Source organism: Psammomys obesus, unplaced genomic scaffold (genome assembly GCF_907164565.1).
Source record: "Psammomys obesus unplaced genomic scaffold, mPsaObe1.curated_primary_1811, whole genome shotgun sequence".
Taxonomy (NCBI): domain Eukaryota; kingdom Metazoa; phylum Chordata; class Mammalia; order Rodentia; family Muridae; genus Psammomys; species Psammomys obesus.
The window spans coordinates 3791531-3816056 of record NW_026585643.1 but is presented as its reverse complement, the minus strand read 5'-3'; the positions used below and the strand labels follow the sequence as shown (position 1 = coordinate 3816056).

The window sequence follows — 24526 nt, the reverse complement described above, 5'->3', positions numbered from 1 at the left end:
TAGATAGATAGATAGATAGATAGATAGATAGATAGATAGATAGATAGTCAGTCAGTCAGTCTTGAAAGAGCCAGGTATGGTGGTACAGTGATAAGATACATTTCTGTAATGTCTTGAGAACATGTCCTAACATGCAAACTGCCTCCGTTTATGACTTCGATACCTGTGAACATTTGTGTTTTATTAACATCTGGATGAAACCTTCTTCACCCTGAGAACTAGCGAAAGAGTCACCATCTACATGAGTTGCTCTCTGTCAAGTGTGATAAACAGTGTGGACAGTGATCAAAGCCAGTAATAGTTAATCCATGTAATCTTCACCTTGATAGATGGTACGTCTGCTTGTGGGCTAAGTGCCAGGGGATTTTAAGCAGCTCCTTTGACAGTAGATTAATGCCAAGTGTGTTCCCCAGGAGGAACCGCTCCTTAGGTGGTCCTTCATTCCACATTGCTTTCGTGCTGGTGGGAAGGACTGTGCTCTAACAGAGGAGTGTTATGAGTTTATTAAGCTAAGCACACCTGCTAGAGTTGCTGCTAAATAAGGGAGAACCTTCAGGAGAATTCATCCTCATTGGTTTCCTAATGATTCTCCCATTCCCAAATGTAAAGTGTCCTGGAAGCAAAGAAAATTGACTCTGCATGATTCATTTTTAGCCTGAAATTGAAAATGTTAATCAACAGAGATTGGGATAATTCAAGAATACATCCTTGGTCATTCAGAATTTGTATCTAGCAGCTGGGCACCTCCAGGCTCTTTTACAGCTTATTTGTTTTAACTTTACCTGTCTGTGTATATGACCTGGCACCCTGTGCTCAAATTCTTGCGCTTCCCTGTGCTTGGATGTTCCTACCCCACCCCTTCAGGCACTTTCAGTCATGCAGAACCTGGCACTGTTGTCATCGAGGAGAACCACCTGGAGGAAGGAAGCCTCCAGCGTCCCCAGTTCTGTGTCTCGTCCCCTGCTTCAGGGGTTTTGGTCAGCACACACAGTTGCTCTACTTGTTTATTTTCTTCAGCCCATCAGTGTGGAAGTTGAGTGACCATGAGGGTGCTTTCACTCTGTCCCTCACTGCTGTCTCCCCAACACCTCCAAAAGTGCTGGTCTCATAAAGCAGGCACAGATAACTTGTTACCATGAGCCAGGTCCTGTGCTACCATGTGAGAAGCTAGAGGAAGAGAAAGCCCCTCTGGGTTAAGTGCTGAACCAGGATATTTAGCTTCATACTCTCAAACTGAAATGTTAAATCAAAGATAAATACAAGCACTATAGTGTGTGTGTGTGTACGTGTGTGTGTGTGTGTGTGTGTGTGTGTGTGTGTAGCACTGGTTAACCTTGCAGAAGACCCAGGTCACTCCCAGCATCTACATGGCAGCTCATAACGGTCTGTAACTCAAGCTTTAGGGCCTCCAACACACTCTTCTGGTCTCAAGCAGGAATACATGTAGCACATACATTCAGGCAAAACGTCTATTTGCATGTTTTTTTTAAAAACTACTTTTTACACAGTAACTTTTTAGAGATTTATTTTATGTTTTGGTGTTTTGTGCCCATAAGACCAGACAAGAGCTTCAGATCCCTTAGAACTGCTCAGAAGCAAATCTAGATTCTCACCGTGGTTCTCAGCCTGAGGATCACGTACCAGATGTCCCGAATATCAGATGTTTACATTACGATTTATAACAGCAGCAAAATTAAATTATGAAGACACAATGATGAATTTCCACCAGTATTAATAATAATGTAGGAAGGAAGGAAGGATCCATTAACAATACTTTGAGTCAAAGGAGACAGTGACACAGATGCTACAGGTGACCCAGCACAGAGTTAAAGTGCTGTGACAGACAGTTCATATATGCTCAGACGAAGTGGACTCATGTCTTCAACATAACTAACAAGACGTGGTTTCTAAATATGAACAACTGCCTATCAGAAGCCTGGAAATCACTATCTCCAAATCTCCCCACAAAAACATTCATGCAGATGGCTTCACTGGGACTAAAATGGAGGTGATGCCAAACTTCTACAAAACCACCAGAAACCCAAGACAAAGGAAAGAAAGTTCATGATGTTCCTGGCAACTAAAACCTGGGAAAAACCTGCCAAGAAGTGAATCCTAGTCCTCTTCTCATAAGCCAAAATACAGAAGTACTTGTCCAGAAAAGGCAAACCAGTCCCTGTGTGAATGAGGTGAAGATAAAAATGCCAGTCAGCTCCGTAGGGAAGAACTCGGTCTACACAGTCCACCCTGTGGCACAGTGACAGGGCAGAAGAGCCCTGTAGACATATGCTGTCCATTTCTTTGTTGACCTTTAGCTTTTTGAGACGGCTCTTGTCCAACACCCAGGCTGCCTATGAACTCCTGATCCTCCTACCTCCACCTCCAAATGCAGCAGATCCATGTATGCACCACTGTGCCCGCTAATCATGTCAGTGTACACAAAACACTTAACCAAATGAATCATTGTTAAAGATCAGTGAAGTAGGAAAACAGTATCTTAATTCTGGTGAAGAGCATTACAAAAGCTTAGAGAGTCTGGGGTATGGTCAAATTGTATCAGACCCTGCATTCAATCTCCAGCACCAAGAAACTAAAAAGCAAACCCAGCATCTAGCTTGAGGGGTGGGGGACTTTTGAGTGCCTTCACTGCAGAATCAGGAGCAAAGGCTTTGTTTATAAAGCATGTTCACCATCCTGCTGGACATTCTAGTAATAGCAGCCATTCAAGAGGAGAAAATTAAATAGAAACACAGGGGAAAAGATTAAAATGGAAGAAGTCAAATCATGCTTTATCTCCAGCTGACACAAATCCATAGAAAATGCCAAGGAACCAAAAACAAAAGCACAGTGAGTGAGTGTAAAATGAGCCCGAGAGAGAAGATTAGTATACAGAAATTAAATGTATTCCTGTGGCAGAAATAGTTGGGAAGTCAGTTCTACTAGGACAAAATAAACTAACAGAAAGTAATTATGAATAAGTTTAACAAAAAGCTTACACTGAAACATCAAGTATTTCTGGCAGGAGCTGGAAAGATGACTCAGCATTAAGAACACTTGTTGTTCTTGCTGAGGACCCAGATTCAGTTCCCAGCACTCACAGGATGGCTCACAACCATCCATAACTGCAGTTCCAGGGAATCCAACTACTTCTGACCTCCATGGACACCAAGCAGTCCTGCGGTACACATGCATGCTTGCAGACAAAACATTGATAAAGTAAAATAAATCTTTAAAAAGCAAAGAAAGTGTTGCTGAGTTGCTGGTAGAACCTGAGGAGGTGTGACTAAGTAGAGCAGTACAGATGTTAACAAGTTCAGATGTGTCAGGACCCGTTCACACAGACCTCAAGGTGCAGAGGACAAGCTGATGTCTTTATAGACGTTGAAAAAGCTATTCTGAAACACACAAAGCTCTGGGCTGTAATCCCCAGTACTGCAAAAAGAAGGCTTAGTTTAAAAAAATTAAAAATAATTAAGTGTACATGTCAAAATAGAGGTCTGAGAAATGTCAGTCTTAAGAAACAGAAGCAAAGCTGGCTGAGGCAGCAGCTGACATCAGGACTGGACAGCGCTCTGTGGCTCTGTTGTGCCAATGTCATAATTTTGGTTTCTTTTTAAAAAACAGAAATGTTACAGGAATATGTTTTCGTTTTAATCCCAGGTGTGGGGATATGAGGCTGCTTGACAACAGCTTGACTATGATTTGCCTTGTGCTCTAGCAGGGGCCTGGTTTTGCCAGCTGCTGATAGTTTCTGTGAGCGTGTAATGTTTGGACTGATGGGCACTGCTGGAGCCCCGAGAGGCAGGGTGGCTTTTGCTGGCTGGTTGGTTGCGGTTTGTCAAGTAGGTATGTACAAAAAAATTAATAAATAAAATAAAACGAGAAGAAATTAGATATCCTGATATCGAAAATCAAACTTGCCCCAAGGAACCTGGTGTCCCTAATCAGCAGGAAGGAGTCTAGTGATAACTTCGTTCCCTTTTCCTCTATCCTTTTTCTCTCCTGTCTAGTGTTAGTAGCTAAAAGGGTGGAAAAGAAAGAACACCCACAAAGTGACCAAAATCATTTATACTCTTGACACTAACATGGAGGCCAATCAGTGGAAAATGACAGAGTCTATACTCTGTGCTCACTTTTCAGTAAACTCACCAAGTCAATAAATAGGGGAAGAAACCTTTTTATAATTAACAAGTTGTGCTAGAAAAACTGATAGTGTGAAAAGGGAACTAGCCATACACAAAAATAGTTAAATTTCCAGGTTGAAAATATCACCAGCTATCTTCAGAATTTAGGAGAGACAGACTCATTTGGCTTGGTGTGGTATGGTTTAGTTCTTGTGTTTTTGTTCACAGTTTGGGGGAATGCAACCCCAAGGCCTCCCACATACTAGGTAAATCCCTACCACTGAACTTCATCCCCAGCCCAAGGTAGTCTCTTAGGGCGCTGAAGACAGTATCCACAAAAGACAGCCATGATGACTTGCCTGCACCACAGTGAAAAATTCTGCGGAAAACACCGTGAGGAAATGAGTGTGGTCAGGCATATGGGTGCATACCTGTAATACTGATGCTTCAGAGGCTAAGACAAGAGGCTCTCAAGTCCAAGGCTAGCCCAGGGCTACATGGTAAGAAGATAAATGGATAGGACAGAAATTAGGATAGAATACTTCCAGACCCTTGTCTCACAAAGGAACTGAATCCAAAATACATAATGACCTTTACAGCTTGGTTTTTTTTTTTTTTTTTTCATGGCCAGACTATAGTAGACAAGAAAAAAAGTGCATGAATGAGTGTTAGGCATGTTATCACTCACACTAAGGAAGTTGAAGTTTTAAAGCCATGGTGATACATACCATACACCCAAGAGACTAGCTGAAGCTAAAGAGGTCCATAACAGCAAATGCTGGGGAGGATGTACTTCAGTTCATGGCGGGGCATGCATGCCTTCAATCCCACACTTGGGAGGCAGAGGCAAGTAGATCTCTGTGAATTCCAGCCTAGCCAGGACTTCAGTTCACTTTAGAAATTTGACAGTTTTGTTTTTGTTTTTAAATAAAGTTAAACAGTGCAGTTACCCTGCTGCATGCATATCTAGCCAAGGAAAATTAAACCAGTGTCCATAAAATTGAGCTCTACAAAAATGGTCGTGACAGTTTGATTCATTATGATCAACATAGCAGACCTAGATCACCAGTCAAGTAAATAAGTTTAAATAGTGTTGTAGTTACTGCAACACAGCTCAGTGGTGAATAGAAACAAGCCACAGAGATGCTGAAAGGAAAAAGGCACATGCAAAACAATATGGAGTATTCAGTTTCTCTTGAAAGCTAGGTGGGGTAAACTTAGAGTTAAAAAACAACTGCTTCAGGAAGAACAGACTGACTGCAGAGAAAACAGCTATCACGTATACAAGGCATGGGTCTGCATTTTAATGTGTGGTCTGGGTTTGGTTCTGCTTTGTTTTCTTCTGAAGCACTGTAAACAGTAACGAGGCAGGGATCAGCAAGTGAAGCGTAGATAAACTGAGCGAGATAGCTCATGCTGCCTGAGGCTGAGTGCCGCTCTCACGGCGGCTGTAGGAGGCTCTTCTCTCTGCTGGATTATGTTCGCTTTTGCATGAAAGAAGTGAAGGTGTTGAGCAAAGGGAGGAATACAAAATGTGAGGTTTAATGACAGACATAAAAGGTGTGAAGCTTTTCATTGCTCCCCTCAGCCAGGAGGGGCACTGAGGGAGGGCTTTACAAAACCCGGCATGACCCATTTCTTAAACAAACTGAAAAGGAGGTGCCAAGTTGAGATTGAAAATTTGTGATTTAATGTCAGCAGTTTGTAAATTACTAACAAACTACATAGAAAAAAGTCCTGATGATTTGTTTCCTAATTGATCTAAACCATAGTTTGAGATTTTGTGTACATCTCATTTTTTTAAATCCTTTTCTTTTAATTTGCTTTCCACATGAAGACTGGTACAAATGACTCTGAAAGGTAGGTAGGTTATTTAACATTCAGTTTTAAGAAACTGTTATAGTTTTATAATTAACAAAAATTGTCAGTATTTCAACATGTTACAAATAAATAAAAGGAAGAGCATATATAGAAGACTAGCCTCGGCTGCAGCATGTATTTGGAGTTGTGACTGTAAACTATCAGTGGTGTAAGAAACAAGCCTGAATAAAAATCACCTGAGAAAAATCACCTGCGAGGTACGAAGCCTCGAAGCTATTCGAGCTTGTCTGTTGGAGAAGCTGCTGCTGAGCAGAAGGCTGTGGCCATGGTGGACTTTCCATCTGTTTCCTCCTGTTGTCTTACATGGCCAGCAGTCAGCCCACAGACGCCCGCTTAGCATCTGCTCTCAGCTTAGCTTGAAAACTGCATTAGACAGACCTGTAAGCTCGTGCCTGTACTCTTTTCAGCTGCAGAAGATCATAAGTAAGCAAGATCGATTCAAGACCGTGAAGACTACTGAGACAGAATATCAGGTATGTAAGTGAACATTTCCAAACACGTGCTGTTGGTGATAGCTCTCCTCTCCCCAGGTCACTGTGGGATTTCTGAAGAACTTGGTGCCACAGCACACCCTATACACAGGGCTGGCTACCAGTGCCCCCAACCCCCGGGCAGTAGGTGCCGTTCCTGGGTAGATGGGCGGTCATTTTCTTGGTGGTGGTGGTGGGTGGTTGGTTGAGTTTTTGGTTTTGTTTTGTTTTTGAGACAAGGTCACACTCTGTAGCTCAGGCTGACATTGACCTTCAGCAATCCTCCCTAGTGAAAGAGTTGGAGGTGTTACAGCACCCACCAGTTTGATTTTTGTTTTTATATAAGCAGTAGTATACTGTATATTGCTCTACATTTTTCATTTTCACGTAGTATACCTAAATATCACATCTTAACATATGGGCAGCAGGGGGGGACATGTGTGCCGCCTCACTGGTGTGGCTGTGAGACTACAACTTCTCATACTGTCCTTGCCTGCCTCGTTGAGGAGCCTCCTGTCTCCACCTCCCGCCTCCGAGCAGGAGCCTGGGATTGCAGAGGGTGCTGCTGCATTTGACGCTCAGTAGGCTCTGGGGGTCTGCGCTCAGGTCCTCACACTTGTGTGGCAAGTGCTTTATACACTAAGCCATCTCCCTAGCTCACTGTCTCGTTCTCATTATGGCTTCAGAGTACATTGTTACATAGCTATAATGTTTATGCTGTCATCCCCCTTTTGGGAAGTAGTTCATAAGGCTGCAAGGAATAATCCTAGGATTTCACTATTTAATACACAGATGACTGTATCTTAGGGGTGACTTACCAGAAATTCAATTGCTGGACCAAAAACTGTGACTTTTGACAAGATTATCAGATTTTGACAAATACCAGCCACTATGTTGCAGGGGATACAAATGAATTGTCGTTTCCACCAGTGGTGTATACCAATACATTTCAGCTGATAACCTATTAATGTTAACTGCATCTTGTGAGATTTTCTTAAACTTCTGAAACAGTCCATCACTTTAGCACATACCTATTTCAATTGTGTAAGTAAATCACAACCTCTGGCGGGAGCACATCCTTATCCCAGCACGCAAGAGGCAGAGGCAGATGGATCTTTGTGAGTTCAAATCTAACCTGGTTAACAAAGCAAGTTCTAGGCCAGCCAGGGTTACATAATGAGATCCTCTCAAAAACCAAAACAACCTCCCCTCCACAGGCAGCAGACCTTTGCTAAGAGGCACCAGAGTCTTTCATTTATTTGAGTTAGGCAGCCCATTTTAAACAGGCAGGTTCTGGAGAAGGGTAATCCTGTGGTCCTGACCAGAGTTCAATAATAACCTGTCTGAACTGCACTCTTCGAGAAACATCAGCAGTGAGGCAAGGAGAATAGGCTAGAGATCTAAGGGGTGCTGGGTTCCAGACTCCAGACTATGTGATGTGGGCTGCAGAGCGAACCTCTGGGCAGCTGTGCCGAAGCATTTCAAGGAGCATTACAAGGGCTTACTACATAAAGCCAGGTGTGAAAACCCCGGCTGTATTAAATGAGGGCAGGAGATAGGCACCCTTGACTCTTCCAGATTTTCGACTGTTTTCACCCATGTAGTATAATGTTGGCTATCGGTTTGTCCTGTTAGGGTGTGTTCCTTCTGTAGTTCTCTGGGGCTTTTATCACAAAGGGATGTTAAGTGGAAGGGAGGGAAAGGGAATGGGTCCTATTAGGCAAAAGTAATAGAAACAGAAGGAGCTACTGCTCTCCTCCCATCGTGTCCTACAGGACACAGTTGTGGATATTTCCCACACCCCAGCCCACGGGTTCCTTTTTGTCCTCTTTTATAGGAACCAACAGTGAAAGAGCCTGGAATTAACACAACCCTTCAAGTGTGTTTCTTTGGGAAAAAAGGAGAAAAAAAGCTTCATTATAAAGAATTTCGAAGGTAAGCATAAACATATTTATTTGGGAATTAATTATTTATTTTATATGTAAGAAATGAAAAAACTGAATATACACTCATTTCCTAGAATTCAGACTTTAAACCAGCAGGTTGCAATCCTTTTAGCAAACCTCTATCAAAAAATGTTTACATTATGATTAATAACAGTAACAAAATTACAGTTACGAAGTAGCAATGAAAATAATTTTATGGCTTGGGGTCACCACAACATGAGGAACTGTACTAAAGTGTTACAGCATTAGGAAGGTTGAGAACCACGGCTATAAACCTAGATACTATTTATTGGATCTTTAAGTGCTTTCTCACTGAGAACTTAACCTATAAAACATAAAGTTACTAGTCTCAAAATAGTCCAGCCTATCTAAAAATAATGTCTGTTTTGCATTTGTAAAATGCAGTATTTCCTTTTGGTAATTTGATACTGGCAGTTAAGAAACATTCCCTTAGCATCAATTTGGGTGGGTGGGTGGGTGAGTTGGTTGATTAGTTCATTGATTCATTGGTTGGTTTTTTTGAGACAGGGTTTCTCTACATAGCTCTGGCTGTCCTGGCCTCACTCTGTAGACCAGGCTATCCTGGAACTCACAGAGAACTCATAGAGAACCGCCTGAGCCTGCCTCCCAAGTTCTGGGATTAAAGATGAGTGCCACCACCACCCTGCCACTTTGTTCTTCACACAAAACAAACCAGCCCAACAAAGGCCATGCACTGCGCCCCAGAGCGCAGCTTTGCTTGGGCCAGTGCTGGCTGATATCAGCTGATTTCCTCTGCACTAAAACCAGGCAGTTATGGCACACGCCTTTAATCCCAGCACTTGGGAAGCAGAGGCAGGTGAATATCTGTGAGGCCAGCCTGGTTTATAGAGCAAGTTTCAGGACAGCCATGGCTACACAGAGAAACCCTATCTCAAAAACCAAAAACAAACAAACAAAAAATTTTAAAATGTTGGGGCTCTGCTCTGTTCTGCAGAGCCCAGCAGTAAATCCACAGAGCCTGACAGCTGTATTGTGAAAACAGTGCACTAGGAGGCAGACAGCTCCAGGTCTCAAAAAGCTTTACTGCCTTAAAGCAGTTCATTTAACTTCCCTGAACTCATTTCTTTGTAAAACTGGGCTGATGATACTTAGATTATCGGATTTTTGTAGACATTAACGTGGCGGAGCTCTGCTTACCTTCTCACTGAGATTACGACTGCCTCCCCGCAGCAGTTTTTTAAACACTGTTTCAAAGTAGGTCCTAAAAACAGCAGAACCACAGGAAAATACTGATATGGAAGGCAGAGGACCTGCACCTTCCTCAGCTCACTGCATTTTTGCTAAGATTTGCTAAGTATATGTTTACCATGTGCTGTTACATGTCAGTCTGTGCCTCAAATGCTAAGCATATGTGTATCATGCGCTGTTGCATGTCAGTCTGCAACTCAAATGCTAGCATGGCCCCTTTCGCAAGCTATGTGGCAGACATGCACACTGTCCAGCTGCATTGCGTGGTGTGCTCTGTCAGTGAGAAGGACTGCTCCCTGATCTTACCCATGTGGGAATTTGGGAGTAGATAAAGAGGAAGCCCCAGCTAAAGGTGTACAGCCAATGAAGTTGTTCAGGGTCTCACATACATTTATCAGGTAGTTTTTCATATATATATCCTTTTTTATTAATTTTTTTTTATTTTTATATTAATTATAGTTTATTTACTTTGTATCCCAGCTGTAGCCTTCTCCCACATTCCCTCCCAATCCTTCCCTCATCTCCTCCCTGCCCATCTCTAAGTCCACTGATAGGGGAGGTCCTCCTCCCCTTCCAGATGGTTTTTCTTAAAAAGGCCCTTGGCATTGCAAGGAGATATGCCAGGAGAGATAGGGATTCTTCCCTTTTATAACTGAGCCCAGTGAACAGAAGCACACTGTAACCAGTGCCACTCAGAATAAGGTGTTACCTCTGGCTTCTCTCTCATTCTCTGTCCAGTTGGTCATCAAGTACAATTAATTCCCTTCTTCTGGTGGCTCTGGTTCCTCTACTTCTCCTCCAGCACTTCAGCAGCCCAGCACAGTACCTCACCTCCTGCCCCACTTCGTTGGCCAGCCTGCCAACCCCTTCCCAACCTTCTTCCTGTCTCAGAAGACCGAGGGGGAAATGAGATCACAGCTCTATTGCTGTGCCAGGTCTCTTCGTTTGCTATCTATTTACTTACAAATAAAGCATTCTTTTAATAATCCTAATATGAATCAGTCAAGGGGCTGAGGAGATGGCTCAGTCAGTGAAGTGTTTGCTATAAACACAAAGACCTGAGTATGTTTGCCAGCAACCATGTGAAAAAGCAGGCATGGCAGCATCTGCCTGTAACTCCAGTGCTGCGGAGGCGGAGACAGAATAGTCCCGGCCAGAGCCACCAACTCAGCAGTGGCAGACCCTGTCCCAAAAAATAAGGTGGGAAAGTGATTAAAGTAGACAATAAGCTTCAACTTCTAGCCTTCATAAGCACCCCAACATACACACCCACACACAACACATGCACCTCCACACACTAACACACATGTAGCTATACACACACAACACGTGCACCTCCACACACACTAACACACAGATACTCATACACACATACTAACACACATCCCCACATACAAACGAACACAATAAAAAATAAAAGTCATTGAATATTATCATAGTACACAGTACGATAAGGTGCAGTAAAATAAAAGGGAAGACATACCAGTACAATACCTCTCTATCCAACTAGTTCAACCCAAAATGCATTAAGTTATAGACAAAATTCTGCTTTGGCACAGAAAGAAACATAATGTCGAAAAATTTGTGCATCTGGTACATTTGGCAGATGTTGTAGGCTCCATGTTCCTGAAGTTTATGGGGAAAATGCAGACCCTAAAGCAAGCTATAAACCATGGTGGCTTTCTCCTAGTGGAATGAATGTACCTTTTTTTTAAATCCCATATATATATTCTACCCATTTTAAATTGTGATATGACATGCAGAGAGAGAGACTGTAAAGCATATTGCAGAACATGAAAACTTAGGATTCTCATAATGCCTCCGCACGTCTCAGGTGATAAGCCCAGCACAACCTCCCGAGATTCTCATTCCGGAGAACAAAAGTCACCCTTAGAGTTATTCAACTTGTATTCTCCCAGGAACCTATTGCTGTGACTTTGATCAAAGTACCATGCTGTCTTTATAAAAAAGGAATATTGAGTCCATAGATTGATGCTGTTGCCCAAAAGACTACAGATAATTAATTTCATGAAGACCCAAGCTTCTGATTCAAAGTCATTGTTTCTATTTTGGTGTCTGAAAAACAGTACAAACCATTAATTATTAAGGTTCTAAAAGGGAGTTTCCTCTCCTAAATTTTCATTTTCCCAGTTATTGATAATGTTTCTACATTGGAAAAAATGCTTTCCACAGAATATTATTTTCTGTGGCTCTTCTCCCCCCCCCCCCCCCCCCCCTGGCTTTTTTAGACAGGGTTTTTCTGTATAACGTTGGCAAACTTTTACACCTTCACATTGACCACAGCTTTGGTTGCCGGTATGATCTGCACAAACACGCTGGACAGAGTGAACAGGAACTGGACTTCACCAGTTTCTCTACTCCTTTCTCCCCTTACACAGCCCTGAGGCTACCTTCTGCTCTCCTGCCAGAGGCCAGCTACTTGGTTGGAAAGAGGGGCTGCCTTGCTGGTCAAATGCCACCAGCTGCTTATACCAGTTTCTTATTTTAATATTTAGATTTGTGGAAAATTTACAAACAGAAGTTCAAGAAATGGAATTCCTTCAGTTTTCTAAAGGTCTGAATTTTATGAGAAAAGAAGACTTTGCAGAGTGGCTACTTTTCTACACTGACACTGAAAATAAAGACATTTACTGGAAAAATGTGAGAGAAAAGTTGTCAATAGGAGAGGTTGGTATGCTTTTTCTTATGCACGTGATAGAAACTAAGCAGACTAGAAATTTCACATAACCAGGTAAAGTGGCTCGTAAGTTAACTCAGACTGTGCTCCAATACTGAAGCATAGGCCCAGGTCAAGGGCATTTCCTACTCACTACCTCCCTGAGTGAGCTGCCTGAGACAGTACAGCCCCTGTGAGGCCACAGCTCCACTCCTGAGGCAAGGACAAGCATCACCACTCACTGATGCTGCTCAGCAGAGCTGAGCCAGTAGAAGAGCAAGGTTGTCTGTAAACACTAGAAAACTTGGAAAGGAGACCATGGTTGTCTCCACTTACATAGGATTTGATTATGTGCCTAGAGAGCCCAACAGAGTCCACAGAAAACCATTAGGAACAATATGAATTCAATGAAATGTCTGCTGTCATTAGCATATTAGACTGCCTATCCTGTGCACAAAGTTTTAGTGAGAAAATGTGATATGTGTGTGACATACAAAATGATAATGACCAAACTAGCAATCATGGTTTTTGTACATGTCTCAGTTACTTTTCTGTTGCTGTGATAAAATACCATGACTAAGGCATTCACCATGGGCTTATGGTTTCAGGGAGTTAGAATCCATGATAACAAAGCAAAGGCATGGTGTCAGAAGCTGGAGATTCAGGAGATTGCAACCCACTCTGTGTAGGCATCAGGAATCTGGGTCTTTTGCAAGAGCAGCTAATACTAATAACTGATAGGCCGTCTCTAGCCTGTAAAAGCTGTTCTAGCAGAATGGAAAAGATAAAATATAAGTGCTGCTTTTTCCCTCTGGAGACAAGGTCTCAGGGTGTAGTCCAATAAGGCCTTGAATTTGTGATTCTCCTGCCCCAGCCTCCTGTGTGTCACCATACACAGACAAGCAATTCCATTGATAATTGCAATGGAAATGCATCAGAGGAATTTAAGTTTTAAAATTTTTAAATGTTTACAGTGGTGGCAGAGGTCTTTAATCACAGTACTCCAGAGGTCAAGGCAAATGGATCTTGAGTTTGAGGGCAGCCCAGTCTAGAGAGCAAGTTCCAGATCAGCCAGGGCTGCACAGAAAAACCCTATCTCAAAAAATCAAGAGGAGGGTGGGGGGTGCACGCCTTTAACCCCAGCACTCAGGGGCCAAAAGCAGGCAGATCTCTGAGTTCAAGGCCGGCCTGTTCTACAGAGCTAGTTCCATGACGGCCAATGGCTACATAGAGAAACTGGGTCTCAAAGAACCAAAAGAAAAAGGAAAGTTTACAACCTTGATTAGATATAAAGGAAACTTACCTGATTCTAGAGATGTTCCTAGGATTGAATAGGAAACTCAAATGTTATACATGTAAATGTCCTGGGCTGTGTCAGAGTGACAGCTGAAGGATGTCATAGACTCTTTTAAAATCTGTAACTATCAAACACTTAAGGATCTGAGACTTCTCTATTATATGAGAACTTTAAAGATCAGTCTGTCAACTACTATAAAGTATCTGAAATTTTTATCTGTTTCCAAATTACCCTGCACAGTTTAATGGATGCTTACACAAGATGATTGGGTCAGAGACAACTAATACCCATAGCAACAGCACGAGCATCCTGTTTGGGCTAGTTTTCCCTTGCCCATAACAGTGATTCTGAGATTCCCAGAGGAAAGCTACTGTGCAGGAGATCATCCACAGCCAAACCAATCAGTCTTTCAGAAGAGCCAGGAAGCAAGGTTTCCTGACCCTTGCTGCAGAAAGAGGCATTGTTTTCATTATGTTAACAGTAAGCAAAGTTGTCCTTTGTCTGGGGAAAACACTGTGTATTCAGGGCTGCCAATGATGCATACATCCTTGGGAAGATGTTCAGGAACTAAAAAGGCAGTTGTGCCTCTGCTGAAAAGAGGCCACCCAGCAGCCTACCAATTGTGGGGAAAAGACCATGTACTGGATAGTTTTATGTCAGTTTGATATAAGCTCTGGTCATCTGAGAGAAGGGAACCTCAATTAAGAAAATGCCTCTGTAAGATCAGGCTATAGGCAAGCCTACAGGGCATTTACTTAATTAGTGCTTGATGGTGGAGGGCCCAGCTCATTGTGGATGGTACCAGTGCCATCCTTGGGCTTGTGGTCCTGGGTGCTGTAAGAAAGCAAGCTGAGCAAGCCATGAGGACCAAGCCAGTAGGCAGCGCCCTCCATGACCTGAACATCCACTTCAGGCTCCAGTGCTGCTTCGAGTTCTTGTCCTGGCTTCCTTTGATGAAGAACAGAGATTTGAAAGCATAAGCCAAACAGGCCTTTTTCTCCCCAAATTGCTTTGGTTGTGATGTTATATCACAGCAATGATAACCCTCACCAGGACAGGACATAAAGTTACAAGAAGAGAAATCACATATGAGCAATGTAAAACCTCATTTTGAGGATGTACAAGTTCAGATGCCAACAAGATGCCATTTCCACCTGTTGGAAGAGCCTAGCAAGCACAAGAGGCTGAGGTCACATCTCAGGGCATAATGAAAAGAAAAGAAAGGAGACATCAGAAGGTTGGCACTCGAGGCCTGTTTCAACATCAAGATATGATACAGAGAAACACTCGTTGTTTCACAACTGTGCTGAAAAATTCACTGTGAGAAAAAGAAGGCAGAGTGTAGAAATGTGTGAAGAAGAGGTTGTTCCCAAGTTCAGACAGGCGGTTTGTGTTATTTGAGGTACACAGCTGCTGTTGTAGGAGCTGTGTATTTCTGGAAGCATACATGCACTGTTGCTGCCTTTGCACTGAGATGGGAAGAGGGATCAAAGGAGGAAGACCATCCCTTCACACCACTGCAGTCTTCTCTGGCTTGGGCATATATTCCTTACAATTTTTTTTGCAGGGATTGGAGGGATAGCTCAGTGATTAAGAGCACTTGCAGAGGACCCAGTTTGATTCATAGCCAAACTTTGGGCAGAGTACAGGGAATCTTATGAAAGAAGAGGGAGATAGGAAGACCTGAGGAGGCAAGAGCCTCCACAAGGAGAGAAAGAAAAAAAAAAAAACCTCTGGGCACAGGGGTCTTTTCTGAGACTGATACTCCAACCAAGGACCATGCATAGAGATAACCTAGAACCCCTGCACAGATGTAGCCCATGGAAGCTCAGTGTCCAAGTGGGTTCCTTAGTAATGGGAACAGGGACTGTCTCTGACATGAACTCAGTGGCCTGCTCTTTGATCGCCTCCCCCTGAGGGGGGGTGCAGCCTGACCAGACCACAGAGGAAGAGAATGCAGCCACTTCTGATGAGACCTGATAGGCTAGGATCAGATGGGAGAAGGATCTCTCCTATCAATGGACTGGGGGAGGGTCATGGGCAAAGAGGGAGAGAGGGTAGGATTGGGAGGGAATTGAGGGAGGGAGTTACAGTTGGGATACAAAGTGAATAAATTATAATTAATAAAAAGATAATTTTTTAAAAAACTTTGATACTAGGTGGGTGTGGTGGCACATGCCTGTAATCCCAACACTCAGGGAGGCAGAGGCAGGCAGATCTCTGAGTTTGAGGCCAGCCTGGTCTACAAAGTGAGTCCAGGACAGCCATGGCTACACAGAGAAACCCTGTCTCAAAAGAAAAATGAAAATAAAAAGAACTTTAACACAGTGGCTCTGCGGGCAAGTACCTGTAACCTGGCTACTCTGGAGACTGACACAGTCAGTGAGTTTGAAATCAGTCTGGGCAGCATCAGTTAAAGGAGGAGGATTTTCTGTCTGATTTCTTTTTACTGGCAAAAGTAGCTTTTTATCATAGTTTTTGTTTGGTCTTAGGTCCATAGATACTGAAACTAGATAGACTAGGGTTCACATCTCAGTTGTTCTACTCCACAGATGTTGAACAAAGAAACCTAAGAGTTGCCTACCTGAGATTTAGGCTAAGAGCATACACATTGTAGATGGCAGAGCTGAATTTCAGCATAGGCCATCTTGTTCAGTTCCCTGCACTCTGGTAAACACACTGAAGAAGGTGTATTAGTCTCCTTGACTGTAGACAAAGCACAGAAGCCTGCCTTCTCTGTTCTAGAGACTTGAAGTCTAAGGTTAAAGTACCAGCAAGGCTGAGTTTATACTGTGTTTTGGTGAAATGCCTCTTAGCTTCTACACTGTGTCTTCTGGGTCCTTGTATGGCTGCTGTTTTCTGGGTGTGTGCACATATCCACAGAGAAAGGGAATAAAAGCAGTAATCAGTGCTAATGTGTCGTCCCTTAGACATGAGCCTCCCTGGGCTACAGCCTACCCATGACCTCACTTTACCTCTGCAGTCTTCTAATGAGAATAAGGAAACTAGGAAGGACCCATGGTCACATGGTAGCCCTCACTCCTGTGGACATTCCTCAGCTGTAGAATCCATTTCTTACTGTGTGTCTTCAACATGTTATCAGCTTGCTTAGAGGGATCTAAAGTTCATTAGCTTTAGGATAGAAGACTTGGCAGCAATAAGATTTCGATGTATATACAAAATTGTAATTTTTAAAACCCTTTATTTTACTAGAGCATTAGTTTGGATGAGTTCAAGTCATTTTGCCATTTTACAACGCATTTGGAAGACTTTGCTATCGCCATGCAAATGTTTAGTTTAGCTCATCGCCCTGTGAGACTGGGTAAGATACGAATCATTTCATTTTTGTTGTCTAGAAGTAGTTCCATTAATCAGTAGATGATACCAGTCAAGAAGATGATTAACAATAAAATAATGCATCTTGCTTATTTTCAGTTCATAGCATCAACACACTTACTCAAGAGTTGCTTTATTTCTTTTACTTTCTTATTCTCAAGAAGGGGGAAGGGAACAGAATTGAGTATGTTATGGGGAGCCTTGATCAAGTTGAAATGGCTCAAGTTACTTTCATGACACTTCCCTACTTAATGCATGATTTGAATTTACTCCTGTGGGTATTTTTGTGTTTACATCTCAAACACTGGAAATGTGGATTAAATCCACTCTAGACTTGAGTGATTGGCAGTTTCTTGTTTTGCTTTTTAGCGGAGTTTAAGAGAGCTGTGAAAGTAGCAACTGGACAAGAGCTCTCAAACAATATTTTGGACACTGTCTTCAAGATCTTTGACCTGGATGGTGATGAATGCCTCAGCCATGAGGAGTTTCTTGGAGTATTGAAAAACAGGATGCATCGAGGTTTATGGGTAAAATATTTTTGTTTGTCTGTTTAAACTCTGTTTTTTACATGTTAGTGACAATGGTATTAAGCCTAGAATTTAGGGCAAATGTCATCTGTTAAGTGGAATCTTAATCATTCATACAGAGATTATTCACTATGACCAGTACACTGAACCATCTTTTACAAAGAATACTAGTTAGCATTTTCTTTGCTTTAAAAATAACCTGAGTCTGCAGAAATGGTTCAGTTAGTGAAGACCTGAGTTTAGTCCTCAGAGTCCACCATGTAAATGCCAGGCACTGCCACTTGTGCTTGGAATCTCATTTTGGGGGAGGCAGAGACAGCTGGGGCCGTGGGGTTGCCATCTTGCCAGAGCAGCCTGTTTGAGCTTCACACCAGTGACTGACACCCAAGGCGGACCTCTGTGTACATGTATGCACATACATTTGGCTATCCATGCACGCACACAAATCTGAACGTAATGGAAAACCACTATTCAAAAATCAGCCTTGGTCTGGAACGCACAGTGATCCACAGTGCACCATCACACCTGACCTGGTCTACAAAGCTTCAGGACAGCCAGGGCTGTTACACAGAGAAACCTTGTCTCAAAAAAAAAAAAAAAAAAAATCTGACTTTGGATCTGACCTCAGTTTCTATTTCTAGGTTCAAATCCTGCTCTGTCGTGTATTAACTGATGAATCTTGAAAAGCCGCTTAGTTTCTCTGTGCCTCAGCTACCTCATCTATATAATTACAGAGAACTAATGGGTTCTACCAGCAGTGGCTCCACTGGGAACTAGACTTAAAGCACACAGAGCTCTCAGTCATGTGCTGGGCTCTGACTGGGGACAACACAGCCCAGAATTTTGTTTGCACTGGCATCTACTAGAAGTACTCTAATGAAGGAAATTTTCATCAGCATAACTTGGGTCTAGAGCCTCTACAAAGACAGTAGGAAGTTAGAATGAGAGACAGGAAAGAGGTTAATGGAGAATGTGACACATGTGCTCATAACAAGGATATTCATTTGCAACATAGAAAAAAATTAATTTACAAGGATGCCCACAGCACATGTGAAGGGATTAACATATAAAAGTAACCCATCTTCAGCTTGCTTTAGAGAAGTGTGGTTAAGGCCATAGTAGACATGACGCCATGCCTCGCCTGAACACCGGTGACTGCTGATCTTCTCTCTGTTTGACAGGTGCCGCAGCATCAGGGTGTTCAAGAATACTGGAAATGCGTGAAGAGGGAAAGCATTAAGGGAGTGAAGGAAGTCTGGAGACAAGCTGGCAGGGGCCCTTTTTAAGGAAAAGATTTGTAGCAACTACATTGCTCGAAGCGAAGTGCCAGGATTTGGGATATAAGTCTTTATTGAGTTGCTTTGGCATGTAAGGTGCCATGTACTCATTTTCTGATTGGGGGATCTGGGGGCTGAGGAGGTGCATATAAGTGTGTGCCACCGTGGAAATCAGAGCCCTCCCTGTCGGAGCCAGTTCTCTCCTCCTACCATGGGAGTCCCAGAGACTGACTTCAAGTCATAAGCTTTACCCTCAAGTGCCTTTACCTGATAAACCATCGCACCAGCTCTCACTCAGTAATTTCTTGGTAGGTTTTCATTACACAGGTGTTTCCTTATGAACACACAATGCATTGTCAGAGGCCTGTATGCAAAGTGATGCTTTAGGAAACTGGAGGCCAAGGCCATCACTGAGTGCTTGAACGGGAGAACGTGATGTGCTTCCTAAGGGCTGAACAAGTGCCATCAGGGAGGGGCTTTATTCTCAAGACAGGTGCTGGTTCCAAAAGCTGTGACGCTCCTAGGGAGTAAATGCACTTGACACACTTGCCCCAGTGTCTTTGCTGTTTCCTATCCTGCCTGACTGTCTCCTGGCAGCATGCTCCCTGCCTTGAAAACATGTAAGTGACAGTGTCTGGAAGCAGGACAAAGTGTTTACATTGATACAAGAAAACAGGCTTGCTTTTTAAATTTCTTCATGCTTTTTTAATATACAGTGTTCTCTGCCAAACACACGTTTGGGAGCTCAGCCAGCATAGGATACAGTTGTGTACCACACTCTCCTAATAAGCTGTAAACTGACTTCCAGCCCCAACACTCACACACACACATACACACAAATGATCATAAGATCAAAGTCGCATAAGGTAAGATAAAATGGGTTGTGGGAAACAGTCAACATGGCACTATAAAATAGTTGGCAATAAAATAAATATGAAATAATGTTATGGGGAGATTATGTACATGTTTATATATGTGTGTACAAGTGGGCATGTATGTGGAAGTCCCTGTTCCTGTAAGTAACCCCTCACCCATGTCCCTGACTTAATCCCAATAAATTCATTAAGTCACAAGCTAGACTTGGATGGTATCATCATTTTGGTCTGTTGTCTACTTTTTTTTTTAAGATTTATCTATTTTATTTTAAGTGTGTAAGTGTCTTAGCTAAACGTATGTATATACGCCTTGTATCTACATGGATGGTGAGCCACTGTGTATGTGCCAGAAACCAAACCCAGGTCCTTTTCAAGCACAGGATGTGCTTTAACTTTTTGAGCCATCTCTCAAGCACCTTGTCCTTTAACTGCTGAGAACATGGTAGTTTGGGGCTTGGGTTGTTTCGAGAGAGGATCTCACTATGTTACCCTGCCTGGCCTAGAACTTGATAGTTAGTCACAGAGATCCACCTGCCTCTGCCTCCCTGGTACTGGGACGAAAAGTGACGATGACAGTGAGGCACCTCAATTCCAGAAGGTTGTGCATACCTCTAGACCAATGGACTACAGTAGAGACCCTCACAGAGGAGTCAGATGATTTTCAGTAAGGCTGCCCAGAACGTTAAATAAAGACAGGACTAATTTTTCAACAGATTGTGCTAGAAAAACTAGATATCCACATGAAAAAGTGAGGTTGAATCCTTATATTTTACCTTAAAAAAAAAAAAACTCAAAATGAATCAATGCACTAATTGTAAGAAATAAAATTCTTGGGAGTAAAACAGAACGCTTCATGACACTGGAATTGTTTTTGTTTTCTTAGATACAATGCCAAAAGCACAAGACAAAAGGTGTATAAAGTGATCTTCCTCAAAGTGATAACTTGTGCTCGAAAGAGACTACCAAGAAAGAGAAAAGAACTCATAGAATAAGGAATCACAAATCATATATCCAATGAGGACTGGTATCTAGAAGATACAGCTTCTACAAATTCTTCCGTTACAGCAGCCTGTAATCCAGAACCTGGGAAGCAGCAGCAGGAAGAGCTTCAGTTAGAGAGCAGCAAGAAAGTGTCATGCACACACTTGTAAAAGGCGTGCTCTGATGATTCTTTGAAGCTGTGTAAATGGAACCAAGCACACAAGAAGAGGTGATAGCCACCACACTGGCCTCTCATGGTGCCAACCCTCCTACCCTGAAGTTCTCATACCACCAGAACCAGTACCACATGGAAGACTCAGGCATTGTGCTCCAGGCCTAAGATGCAGCTCTCTGGACCACAGCTTCTGTGTGCTGACCCTGAGGAGACACTTCCCAGAAGATGAGACCTCAGTGAGGCTGGTCTGCTACTAGTCACAGATGACTCTTCAGCCCCAGCTGATTAGAAAACACTGACTCTTAATTCAAAATATCATAAAGATGGCTCCATAACACCTTTGCTTCCCTCTGGAGCTTCACAAGCAAGGCCTCTATTGTCTGCACTGCTCTCAGTATTCCTATCTTCCAAGCTCACACATCATAGCTTGTTGAGCTCTGAACACTCAATTGTTTTCTAGCTCAAAATCCCAAATTCCTTCCAAGGTCCTCCCCAAAAGAGCATGGTCAGGTCTGCCAGGGCAGTACCCCATGATCCTGGTGCCAGTGTCTGTTCTAAGTTGTCTTTGTTGCTGTGACAACCATGACTGAAATCAACTTGGGGAGGGAAGAGTTTATTTCAGCTTACATGGCCTGCAGACCACAGTCCCTCATGAAGGAAGCGCACTGCATTCTAACGGTGCCAAGATGGTCACCAAACCCTGAAACATGGGTCTTTTCGGAAGTTTAAGATCCCAGGTACAGGAGCCAGTGAGGTGGCTTACAGGTGAAAGCATTTGCTGCATGGGCTCAATGGCATGAGTTTACTCTCAAACCCACGTGTAGAACTGGATGTGGTGGCTCACCTCAAATTCCAGCATTCCCACAGGAGATGAGAGACAGAAGCAGGATTCACGCATAGTGTGAGAGAGATCTTCCCATTAGCCTGTGAATGCATGTATACATACATGCATGCATACATACATACATATACACACAAATAAATGATAAATGCATTAAAGATAAAAAATATCCCAACTATAACTCCTTATTAACCTTCCTATATGTTTCTTTGTTTTGTTTTACTGAGACAGGGTCTCACTAGGTAGTTTTAGCTGTCCTAGAACTCACTATCTAGACTAGGCTGGCTTCAAATTCAGAGATGCTCCTGCCTCTGCCTCCCGAGTACTGGGATTAAAGGCTGTGTCACAACTCGGAGAAACAAGCCAAAAGGCTGGCACAGTTGGATGCTCCCATAATTCCAGTTACTTAGGAGGCTGTGGAGATCACTTGAGCTCAAGGGTTTGATGCAAATGTGGACAAAAGTGAGAAAGTATATCAGAAAGAGAGGGAAGGGGAGAGAAACAGAGAGGAGCAGCTGAAGGGGATGGAGAAGAGTGGAAAGAGGAGAGAAGAGAATTCAAAGCAGCTGATGACTACATTTGCCATGAGAGCTGAGAACACAGACTGATGAAAGCTCTGAGCTCATGAGTAAGCGGAGCACAGACTAAAACAGAACCAATCCATGCTTATCAGATTGGCAGAAGACAGAAATGTGATGTAGCAAAGGTTAGCAAGGACTCAGGGAAACAGGATCCTTGTGCTTGCTGGCCATAGATTGGCAGACTTCAGGAAACCTAGAGTGAGCTTAGCTCCTGAACAGATGCCCCAGAGAAGCATGCTAATGTGTACAAGGTGGCTCCAAGGGCCTTCCTGTCAGGACTGCCTGCAACAGTGTCCAACACTAAGGAATTGCAGAATAAAATTTTCCAGGGAAGACTGTTGCTGTGTTTGTTAATGCTGCTTTATATCTCCCACACTTCTCCCCAATTCCTTCCAACACCCTAATAGCAGGTAAGAGAGACAGGTTAGAGAGAAAAAGGGGGTGGTCTCTTTAAGCTACTTCCTGCTCTTTAGGATCATCAGGTTCCTTGGGGCAAATCCAGTCTTCCATAGTCAGGAGATCTCCAACTTCTCAAAGTTCAACAACAGCAACCAGGAGCAGAAGAGGGGAGCAGCGGCCACTGCTGCCTTCTTCGGAGCACTCACCCTACATGCACAAGTTCCAAGCTGGCCTCTGGCATTTTTACCCTCTCAAGAGTTCCCAAAACTAAACTCTACAGCTGTAAAGATCTTGCCGCCCCTACTAGTGTAAGACAATCATAGTTAACAGCTGTGGACAAACTGAAGCAGCCCCATATCCCACACCTAGGATTAAAACAAAAACAGTCACTTAACATAACACGGTTTTTAAAGAAGCCAAAATTCTCACTACGGACGACAGTGCTGGGAAGACAGTGCTGGGTTCCAACTGTGGCCTGAGACTGCAGCAGTGTGTGTCCCATATACTAAGCTGAAGACCTGTGGCAGCCACAGTGTATGCAAATCAGAAATGAGAGGCACTGACGTGGCTCAACAGATAAAGGTGCTTGCCACCAAGCCTGACAACCCGAGTTTGATCCATGGGATCCACCTGGTGGGAGGAGAGCATATACTCTGACCTCCACACACATGTGAACAATGGCATATGGGTGTCACACATGTATACATACAAAAAAAAAAAAGATTCCTCAGCCCAGTCTCCAGCAGGCCTATCCTCCAGCTGTGGGATCATCACTTGAGAGTATAAAAGTGTGTTTTCTGTCTAATGAGACTGCTTGACCAGTCAGGATGTAATTCTACAACAGCAGGTACATGTTTTCACTCACTGCTGGGCTCCTGAAACCTCGAACAACTCTGGCACATAGTCAGAACTTTGCAAACTGTGCATGAGCACATAGCTGCGTAGAGAGAGCAGCACAGGACAGAGGAAGTACTAAACTTTAGGAATCAAATCTGTCCAGAGCTCCGTTTGATTTTTGCAGCCAAGCACTGCAAAATACAATAAATTGTAACTCTTTTTAACAGTTCAGGGGCTCATGCCTTTAATCCCAGTACTGGGGAGGCAGAGGGCAGGAGTATCTCTTTGAGTTCAAGGCCATCTTGGTCTACATAGAGCTCAGGGACAGCCAGGACTATGTAGAGAGACAAGTCTCAAAAGTAAATAAATATTCAGGGGCCTATGAGATGGATCAGTGGCTAAGGGCCCCTGCTGCCAACACTGATGGCCTAAGTTCAATCCTCCAGACCCACATGGTGGAAAGGAAAAACTGGACTCCCCAGAGCTACTCTGTACTTTTTCATCCACACACAGAATAAACAAATAACACATTTTAATTGAAATCATGTTTTAATTCAGGCACATTAAGAATCATCATAAGAAAGAGCGCATATTCTCAAAATGTGGCATGCAAATTGACATTACAACCACTTCACTGCTGTCGGGTAAATGAGCCGAAGAGAGAAAAAGGTGCTCCCAGGAATCACTTGTGGTATCACTACAGACACTTTCAAATAAGAATTCAATACAAGTTCCACAAGATGGCACCCTTGCATTCCAAAGACGTGCCCAGGCACTAGCACAAAAGAACATAGAGCGAGGCACAGAATATCTCTCAGGCTGCCTGAGGGGAAATGCTGTGGACTGTGGTGCCTTGTTGAGGATTTGCCAACGCTCAGAAGAGCGCCTGCTGCCAGCTCTAGACCGTATTTGAAGAGGAAGGAGCCGAACCTTGGCTTTGTGCCTGCCCTGTGCTCTGCTGTGGAGAGGTGGAATCAATCCTTCCACAAGAGCGGAAAGAGAGAACTCATTTTGCTTATGGCATTTGGGTTTACATAGTATTTGTGAGAATACTGTGAAAGAAACACTAATT

General features: G+C 43.2%; 1 protein-coding gene across 1 annotated transcript in view; it reads left to right on the top strand.

Moving 5' to 3' along the window:
- Window positions 1-19842, top strand: part of Micu2 (mitochondrial calcium uptake 2) — a 70322-nt gene extending 50480 nt beyond the window's left edge. The window contains exons 7-12 of the mRNA XM_055617106.1: window positions 6413-6478; window positions 8313-8410; window positions 12168-12339; window positions 16839-16947; window positions 17331-17488; window positions 18670-19842. Coding sequence (XP_055473081.1) covers window positions 6413-6478; window positions 8313-8410; window positions 12168-12339; window positions 16839-16947; window positions 17331-17488; window positions 18670-18774 — 708 coding nt within the window. The 3' untranslated portion in view covers window positions 18775-19842. The remainder of the gene's footprint in view (window positions 1-6412; window positions 6479-8312; window positions 8411-12167; window positions 12340-16838; window positions 16948-17330; window positions 17489-18669) is intronic.
- Window positions 19843-24526: the final 4684 nt, after the last annotated feature.